The sequence below is a fragment of the Musca autumnalis genome, unplaced genomic scaffold (genome assembly GCF_047663935.1).
Source record: "Musca autumnalis isolate F117 unplaced genomic scaffold, ASM4766393v1 scaffold_5, whole genome shotgun sequence".
Lineage (NCBI taxonomy): Eukaryota > Metazoa > Arthropoda > Insecta > Diptera > Muscidae > Musca > Musca autumnalis.
In genome coordinates, this window is record NW_027412088.1 from 46649693 (window position 1) to 46659543 (window position 9851).

The 9851-nt window shown below is 36.4% G+C and overlaps 1 protein-coding gene across 1 annotated transcript; it reads right to left on the reverse strand.

Annotated features, from left to right (window-relative positions):
• Nucleotides 1-2057: 2057 nt before the first annotated feature.
• On the reverse strand, nucleotides 2058-6473 carry ClC-b (chloride channel protein 7). Its single transcript, XM_073956415.1, has 11 exons — nucleotides 5981-6473; nucleotides 5732-5920; nucleotides 5468-5669; nucleotides 4673-4941; nucleotides 3990-4598; nucleotides 3832-3925; nucleotides 3596-3765; nucleotides 3118-3504; nucleotides 2883-3041; nucleotides 2403-2486; nucleotides 2058-2339 (listed from the first exon to the last, which is right to left on the reverse strand). Exons 1-11 carry the CDS (start codon nucleotides 6257-6259, stop codon nucleotides 2217-2219), a joined length of 2565 nt encoding a protein of 854 aa, XP_073812516.1. The 5' UTR covers nucleotides 6260-6473; the 3' UTR covers nucleotides 2058-2216.
• Nucleotides 6474-9851: the final 3378 nt, after the last annotated feature.

Genomic DNA, 9851 nt, shown 5'->3' on the forward strand with positions numbered 1-9851 from the left:
TAAACTGAGATAAACATTTAATTAATAGTTTAAACAGAAACAAAAATAAAAAACACACAAAATAAACATTTTAACATTTTTTTGTAAAAAAAAATCGAAATTGTTTTATTTGGAGAGATTTTTAAGAGATTCCTAAAAGGAATATAAACTCGGATTTTTTAAAGACTTAAAAGTTTCATAAAAGTGATGGATATCAACACGGAAGTTTCTAAAAGGAATTGTTATGAATTAAGTTTAACGTCAAAGCAGGAGGCCTGCGGTTAACGCAAAACAATTTTGTTTAAAAGTACTGTATAAAATCTTCATACAGTAGCATGCGCTTTTATTTCTAAAAATGTAAAGTCATTAACACAAATTACAATAACAAATATCATTGCTGATACTTACCGCAGTTTTTCACCTTTGACTGCAAAAAGACAAATACGAAGAATAATGGCATTGCAATTGTCAAATGCCTTAATCAGAAATTGTCAAAGAGAGAGAATGGAGAAAACTGCGATAACTATCAACATCACAAACAGAAACCTGATAAATCACAATGACGATCGATATCAATAGAATCGATCGCAAACACAATAAAAGCGCTTGGCGGCAACGTCGATAAAAATAAATAAAATGTAAACATTTAATAAGTGCCGTTCTTGAACAGGAATATAAACACGGATGTTTTAAGGACTTTCAAGAGGTTCTTAGAACAATGATGAACACGAAATTGTACGGTGAATCGTACGAAAATGTAAAGGCGAGTGCTCGTCTTGTTCACCTATGCCTTATGGGTAGTTTACACTATATGTAAATGTCATATGACATGAGATTTTCCATCATTATATAGTCGCTAATATGTGCAATATTGGGGATTTTCCTTACGCCATTTACTATGTGCGTCCACACCAGCAAAAATGTAATATGGAATGTTTTTATTTCGTGTCATATGGCATTGATAGATAGCGTAAACTACGTCTTAGAATCACATCAACTACCTTCGATAAAAATTTGAAAAGGATCCTCGAACAGTTCTTGAAGTACACGTAAGCGAAACATTTGAACTTTACTGAGGGAGAAAGGAGTATCACAAGAAGTTGTCATAAATATTGTCCATCATTGAAGGGTTGGTCCAATGTTAGTCTTACTTACTTGTCTTTGTCTTTTATATTAAACAGAATGTCTTGTTCCATAAGCCGAACTAAGAATAGATTTCCAAACGAACCGATCTTTTTCTTTACTTCTCCACCAATTTTGGATGCCATGTTTTGTGATATCTTCTTCAACTTGGTCTTTCCATCGGAGTTTTGGCCTTCCCTTGGGGCGTATACCGTCGAGTGGCTCGTATTCAAATGCCTTTTTGGCGGGGGCATCTTTATCCATCCTGCTGACATGGCCAAGCCAACGCAATCGTTGTAGTTCGATACGTTTTACTATATCGATGTCGGTCGGCTGGTATAGCTCGTGGTTCATTCGACGTCGGTATTCACCGTCAACGCATATTGGTCCATAAATCTTTCGAAGAATTTTTCTCTCAAACACACCAAGTTCAGCCTCATCTGCTTTCGCAAGTATCCATGCTTCAAATCCATACATAAGTACGGGTAGTATCAGTGTCTGGTAGAGTGTAAGTTTTGTTTGACGAGAGGTGGTTTTACTTTTAAACTGTTTACTTAGACCAAAGTAGCATCTGTTGGCCAATATTATTCTTCTTTTGATTTCAAAACTGATGTTGTTCGTTTTATTTATGGCGGTGCCGAGGTAAATAAAGTCTGCGAAAATTGAAAACCAGTAAGGAAAGGATCAAAGTCGGGCGGGGCCGACTATATAATACCCTACACCACTGTGAATATGTAAAATATATATATGCAAGCTAAATCCAAATCAGAACAGATTTTGATATAATTTTTCACATTTATTTGTAGACCAAATTCCGGCCCATAGTCCGTCCAAATTTCATCAAAATTGGATTCCCTTGTCTTTGGGGCTTATTCTGAAGGTAAATTCCTCGTAAGTTTTTTTCTCTCCACAGCATCACCCAATCATCGTCTTAATAAAAAATATAACAAAACTTATACAAATTTTTAAAAAGCTTTATTTTTCGTTTCAATAAAAATGCATTTAAAAAAATAATATTTTTATGTATATGTATGTAAATGATTGTTTTTACAAAACAATGAATTCCAAATGATGTACACTTTTGTAATAAAAAATGAGATAAAATATTAAACAAGTCACTTATATAAAAAGTCTTTACGTGTAATAATACCGCTAACACGATTCTCTTTGTCAACAACAATTAAATGGCGCAAACCAAGAGCACGAAATTTGTTGAAAATTTTTTGAACAGAATCGTACTAAAAGGAAGAAAATAAAAGAGAAGTTTAATACCAAGAAAATTTGAATTGCTAATAAATTACCTCTCTGGAGCATACAGGTGATGGATTCATAAATATGTCCAAGTTAACGGTGTAATTAACTTTGTCGTCATGCATTCGAACATTCTTAAAAAAACGGGGATGTTAGTTTTGCAACACATAGAAAATAAAGAACATACCGTTAACATAAATGCCAAAAGTCGTAACTAACAAAATAATAATTTTACAAAAGAAGCAAAAAATGTGATAAAATGAAAAACTGTTTTATGTAATATTAATTTTATGAAGGCGAGTATATGGGATATTATCAATCATATACGAATGGGAGTAAGTAATGAAACCAAAACCGCGGAAACGCTTGGTTTTGGGATCCGTCATTACAACAAAATCTGCAATGTTGTTTCATTTCCCAAAATGCCTTTTCTTGAATAGGATTGTTATTTTTAAGGTTTTTTTTTTTGGAGATACGGCTTCTAGTATTTATGGTGACAATATGTGTGTATGTAAATATATATCGCTTACATCAATAGACGGATAACGGGGATAGACATCTCTAAAGGTTTGTATGGTGGTTTCGTTATACCAAAAACGTTTCTTCTCCTCGTACAGAGATTTGAGCAATATTACAATCAATTGAGAACGCAATATAATGCCACAGACACGGCCCTTGGAACGATCATGCTAAAATATTAAAAAGGAAATAGATTAGAGAGTATTTAATATGAAGCATACTTTTTTGGAACTTCTTTCTACTTACGCCCTCCACATCCTCAACAACTGGAAATCCATTGTGTTTATATCTGTTCAGTATGTCATAGATATATTTGGATTTATCTCTTAACTTGATACACACCACCGGTGAACTCATAATATTCGAAGCCTTCAAACCCATATAATGTGGCAACGGCTCCCATGGCAGCATGGGAACATGATTCACTTTCACCTGAATATCATAGATTCCTTCATTGAAATAATCTCCCACCCATTTGGCACTTATCAGAGTAATGATAAGTGGAAAGAAGAATGATGTTTCAATGCCGGTAGTTTCCATTAATATTACCGTTAGACTTATGGTCATGCGCAGTACGCCACCCAAATTAGCTGCTGCACCAATGAGGGCATATTTTCCTGGACTGAGGAATGCCTAAGATGGAAAATTTGAGGTTAAGATTTTCGAAAAGAAAACAAAAAGTTAAAGCTAAGGAAATAAAAAAGGAAATACTGAGAATACTTACCGCCGCTGGAAATATATAATATACTACCATAGCCACCAAACGGCCCCAGGCTGCACCAACCAATGCAGTGGGTATAAAAACGCCAAGGCTTACATTCAAACCAAATGTGGAGCAGGAGAGGAGGAAATATACAAGGGTAAACAAGGTCAATGTTAGAATTTTATGGGAACCTAAAAGACAAGAAAAAACATTTCACATTTAAAAAACATTCAGAAACCATTCAGAAAGATTCTCACCTGGAGGGTCATGGAACAATGAACGAACCGTGGCTTCAGGTGTTTGGAACCACAATGCGGCCACAGCATTATATTCATTGTCTTCACAAAATAGCTAAACAAAAACAATATATTTAAAATATATATTTTTAATGGCACCATATATACTTTTCCTTTACCTGTGTTGGATAATCGGTGGGATCATTACCCAATGGACGACAATCATTTATAAAATATATCATAGCACATGCCAATGATACCCCTATCATGGCCACCAATACCGCTTCCATAACTTTGCCGAATTTAAATTTATTATACCGTGAACGAAATTTATTTATCTTCGTATTCAACATATTCCATAGGGCACCAAAGAGACCACCCGTTATACCGAATAGCATAAAAATTGGCAATTCATAATATTCAAAGGTTAGTGGCTGTTCAAATTTGCCCAAATTGAAAAGACCGGTAAATGTCAGATCACTCAAACCATGATAGGCCGACAGGACAATATTCAAGGTGAACGAACTGATAATGGAAGCAACCAGTGTACGCCATATAAGATTTTGATTCCAAAAACTTGCTGCCTCTTCCAAGGAGAATAACATTCCTCCTATGGGTGAACCAAAGGCAGCAGCCACACCGGCAGCTGCACCACCCAAAACAAAATCTCGCTTCTCATGATCGTCACGAAATGCCTTAAAAACACGAAAATCTTTAACAAATGTTGTACTTTTTCCCTGTGAGATTCCAGCAGCAACAACGGCACCAGCATGTATCATTGGTCCTTCCTTAAAAGAAAATGAAGAATGGAGGAAATATTTTGTTTGTGTGTACATTTTGTGTTTTTTAATCTTTAGCTCACCTTTCCTCCAGCAAGTCCACCAACAACGGATGTTATTACACCAAAACCTTTTACTGCCAATGTCTTAATGCGCACAATTCTTGGTACCTTAACGCCATTTAGATAACTTTTCACTTGTGGAATCCCACTGCCAGCAGTGATGGGTTCAATATAAGTAACCATGGCCGCACCCAAGGCTACTGGAGCCATACTTAAGCCTAACCAATATAAATATGGCATAACCAAGTCACCAGTAGGATTGTCCTGATGCGGCACGTTCGAATCAACAGCTAGAGTGGGGTGGAATAAGGCAAATTATTACAAGACTAATAAGGTACATAAGAAATAATAATTAGAATGTGTTATGTCCATAGAAAAGCTTTAGAAGGTTTTGGCCACAGAAGAAGAAGGCCCTAGAACATCTTTTGTCCAAAGAAGACAATTAGAAAGTCTTCTGTCCAAAGAAGAACTTATGACCCTAATAACAGAGGATTTTTCAAAACTCCTTCTAAAGGTCTTATTCGGACAGAAGACCATTAAAGGTCTTCCATTGACTCCATTTCCCCTATTAATCTATTAATATCCTTGAAGCATTAATTTATTCCCCCTTTTTGAAGTGTGTTTATATTTCCCGAGGTGACTGAAATCATGGCTATTTTATCTTGTTTCATTTAAAATCCATTCATTACACCCTCTGAACTGATCATAAATAAATCACGACATTCATCAAATACGCTTTCCCACACATAAGCTTATCACAAACCAACAAAGCAATTCTTCTTAAATGACAAATGCAAATACATACAATGCACTTACAGTGTTTTAGGAATCCATATTTCAATGCTGATAATTCTTCTATGATGATATCAATGACACAAGCAATCAATGCTGTTATAATTCCAATTTGTATGAATATAATCCAACGTAGAATATCTTTGCGTAGGGAAAACCGAGTACTGCCAGTACGTTCTTGTTCTTTTTGAAAGAGAACATTTTCACAAACATCATAATCCAAACTCTAGATAAATGCAAAGACAAATGATTTGTTTATAGCATCACTCTCGATTTCCTATTACATACCTCATAATTTTCACTTTGATTGGCCATATTTTCGTTAATTACAGATGTACGGGAACGTAAACGAAATGTGGGATTCTGCTGCGTCATAGAACTTGTGGTACTTGTGGTTACAGGTGGTGCTTGTTGTTGGGAGGCTTGTTGTGATGTTGTAGGCACAACATTTTCTGCAGGCGAATCATTTCGAGAAGTCTAAAAGAAAGAAAACAGTACTTAGAATAAACTCAAACAGATGATTCATAGTGCAAATACCAAGCTAGATGATGGAGCCGGAGTGTTCGCATTGTTGATGTTAACAATGCTCGTCTGATTTGGATCTGTTGATAAATTTAGTTTTTTTACTGTACTGCTTCCTTTTTGAGGTATGGTTTTAGACAGATTTGGGTCCACGTTACTGTCAACACTAACAGAGAGTATTTTTTCATCGTCGGATTCATCATTATTTATTGCATTTATTGCTGTTCCTGTGCTGGTCTCCTCGTTGTTTTCCTCGAATGCAATGAGTGGTTTTTCGTCAATTTTTGGCTTCATTTCGCCGTTAGAAATCCATTAATTGTTGCCTTTGAAAACGTAAATTTTGCGTTCTTTTTGTTACCCGTATCAGACACTACTCAATTGAAAAGGGGGACTTTCGCAAATTCAATTCGTCCATGCACCTACATATGCAATTTTAGTTAGATGATGCACTAGAAATGACAAACAATTGATGTCTCTTTCGACAATTTTTTTTGTTAGTCTTATCGATAATTAAAATCTGCTGATCAGCTGTTACTTTTGTTGCTACCGCCACTTAAATGACTACGTATGACGAATGGCATGTTTTTTGAAATTACCGTTAAATTTGATGTCATGAAATAGAGACATGTAGCCCCCATAATAACAAAATGTGTCTTTTATTCATAAAGTCGAAAACAGAATAAAAATTTAAAAACAACAATAAAAGGCGAAAATGTCAGCATCACCGTGCGTTGCATCACTTCTTGAAAACTTCTGCGCCAACATGTAAAAATTGTCCAAATGTTTATTCTGTTTTCTCAAGTTGAAGAAACCCGATTGTACTGTAGTGAAATAAAACTAATCCAAATTATAGTACGTTTATATATAAGCGGATTTAACAAACCCACAGGGTTTCAAATGCCAACTCCTTTGCGTATACGCAAAATAAATCCTCATTAAGAAGGTTAACCCTGAAAAAGGCTATAATATAAACATGGCCTTACATAACATGCAATTTTTTCGGGAAACGTGTACGATTGCACCGATAGCAAAACTAGTCCATATTTGCATTAGGCAATTTTCCTTGTCAATTTGTTGGTGAAAGAGGGTGTTGAGAGGCAAAGGATTACCATATTCCTCACCTGTCTCACCATCAAACTGTCAATTGCCGCAAGGAAAATTGCCGAATGTAAATATGGACCTAAGGATGCTATCTAATAGCACGTTTACATATAACTGAATTTAATAAATCCACTGGATTTCAAATGTCTATTCCATTGCGTATACGTCAAATAAATCCTTATAAAGAAGGTTAACCCGACAAAAAGTTGTAATGTAAACATGACATAAGGAGATATAACTAAACTTAATAATCCTTTGAACTTTTAACGTGATACGGTGTTACACCATGAATCAGTAAACCTGTTTAACACCATTCTGCAAGAAGTAAACAGGAATACAAAGTAGAATAAAAATGGTACATTATACACAACAAAAAAACAGCAAAAGTTGTTGTTGTTGTAAAAAACAAAACAAAAATGCATTTGAAAGAAGAAAAGTTCGAGGACAGCGATGCCGCTCTACATCCGTTATGTCTGAGGAGCCTTTACCGAAGGCTAAACATGCATGTCACATAGTGGTGGGTGTGTGGGTTCGAATCTTCGGCTTTCCTTTTTCACTTGTATTATAGATCATAAAAGCTCGATTAAAAAATAAAAAAATTAATACTAAAAATAAAAAAAATAATGATCTTCACCTAAATAAAGGCAAAATTTGTGAAATAAACAAGTAAAAAAGTATCAGTCGGCTTTGCCGACAGAGATATACCCTCAGCCTGTGTGGATTGAAATACTTTTTTTTCAAAAAAAAAGTGTATGGGCGTATGAACTGACAGAAATATGGATTGGATTAAAGCTCAAAAATTTGCGGGTGATATCGATAGATAGGGCTTCTGTACCATACTAGCCTACGAAAAGCATAAAATCGGGCCACTAGGGAACCCTTCAGTAAAAATCTCCAAAGGATCATCGAATAGACCCTCAACTACAAAAATGTGTTGAACATTTGTATGAGTGGTGCCCCAAGTATTGGACCGATAGGGCCCAAATTTGAACATAGACTAAGCTTGGACAAAACATTTCGAGATCGAAAATTTGGACCAAATCGGTTGATACGTTTGTGAGATTTTAGCAAATATTCTCAAACATTTGTGGGAGAGGTACCGAAGCAGTGGACCTATAAGCACTACCATTGAATTTCATCTAATATTCGAAGAAATATTACGATATCCAAAGTGTGGACGAACGCAGTATTCGTTCGGTTCGAGCTCTACAGCCAATACATATGGTGCCATAGGGGTTTTTTACACCCTTCGGGCTGTTTGCCCAAGAAGTATGGACTTTCCCCTGAAAAAACTATTACCATCGTAATTGGGGCAGCGAATGCAAGTTGCTTCAACAAAAATCAAAGAGATTCGAGAACAGGTCTTAAAGTGAATTTATCCAAAATTTTGTGTGGTAGGTACCCGAAGGACTGAACAAAACAAATATAGTCCATATTCGAACCTGATCTATATCAGGTAAATATATTAGGATGTGTAAAGTATGGACCAATTCGGCCACTCCCTTCAAGAGTTACCGTACGAACAATTTTTCCGAACATTTTTGAACTTGTTTGGGGGAGGTACCTGGAGGTGTGGACCGATATATCTTATCTTCGAACTTAAACTATGTTTGCACAAAATATTACTAAGGCCACATTTTGGACCGACTCTGTAGATCCGTTCGAGTGTTATCTTGCGCTCCAACCACTACACACGGTGTCAGAGGGTTTTTTTGCACCTTTAAGGCTAGTTTCTCAGGAAGTGTGGACTTGCCCATGATGAAACTTGTACCGTCGTATGCGGGGCAGTGAATACAAGTTGCTAAAATAAAAATTAAAGCGATTCGAGAGATGGGCCTAAACTGAACTTTTCCGAAATGTTGTGTAGGAGGTACCCGAAGGAATGGGCCGATTGAGTCCATATTTGAACCTCATATTACTCTGGTAGAAAGTTTACATTATACAAAGTATGGACCAAATCGGTCACTCCCTTCAAGAGTTATCGTGCGCACAAATTTTCCGAACATTTTCGAATTTTTGTGGGGGAGGTACCGGAAGCAGTGGACCGATATAGCCCATCTTCGAACTTAAACTAAGTTTGGTCTCCGAGTGGAGTGGCTGCCGACACGGCAGCTGCGCATCCTAAACCTAACCTAACCTAAGTTTGGGTAAAATATTAAGAAAGCCAAAATTTGAACCGAATCGTTTTATCCGTTCGAGAGTTATCGTGCGCTCCAGCCAGCCAGACAGACGGACGGACATTGTTCAATCGACTCCAAATTGTCTGAAACACATTTCGTCCAAACATACTTGCGGTCTAAAACCATTATTTCGATGAGGCACATTTTCATCGTATCAAAGTGTATATACCCTCTTCAGCCTAAAGGCTGAGGGTATAAAAAAAGTTAATTACATTTGCCGTCGACACAATGGGTCGAACACTGCGAGAAGAAACCCCCCCCCTATTGAAAAATATAAAAAAAAATCTGCCAAAGTCGTTTGGTATATGATAAAACAAGTAAAAAAGTATCAGTTACCTGTGCCGGCAGAGATATACCCTCAGCCTCGGAGGACTTAAAGAAAAGAAGTAAACACAATACTTCTGACGTCTGTAGGGTTTCTTTTAGTTTTTTGGCCAATTTCTCAGGAAGTATGAACTTGTTACCGGAAGTATTGTACTATCGTAGTCAATATCCATAGTGAGTTATCGTGCGCACAAATTTCCGAACATTTTCGAACTTTTGTAGGGGATGTACGGGAAGTTGTGGACCGATATGGCCTATCTTTGAACTTAAGCCAAGTTGGA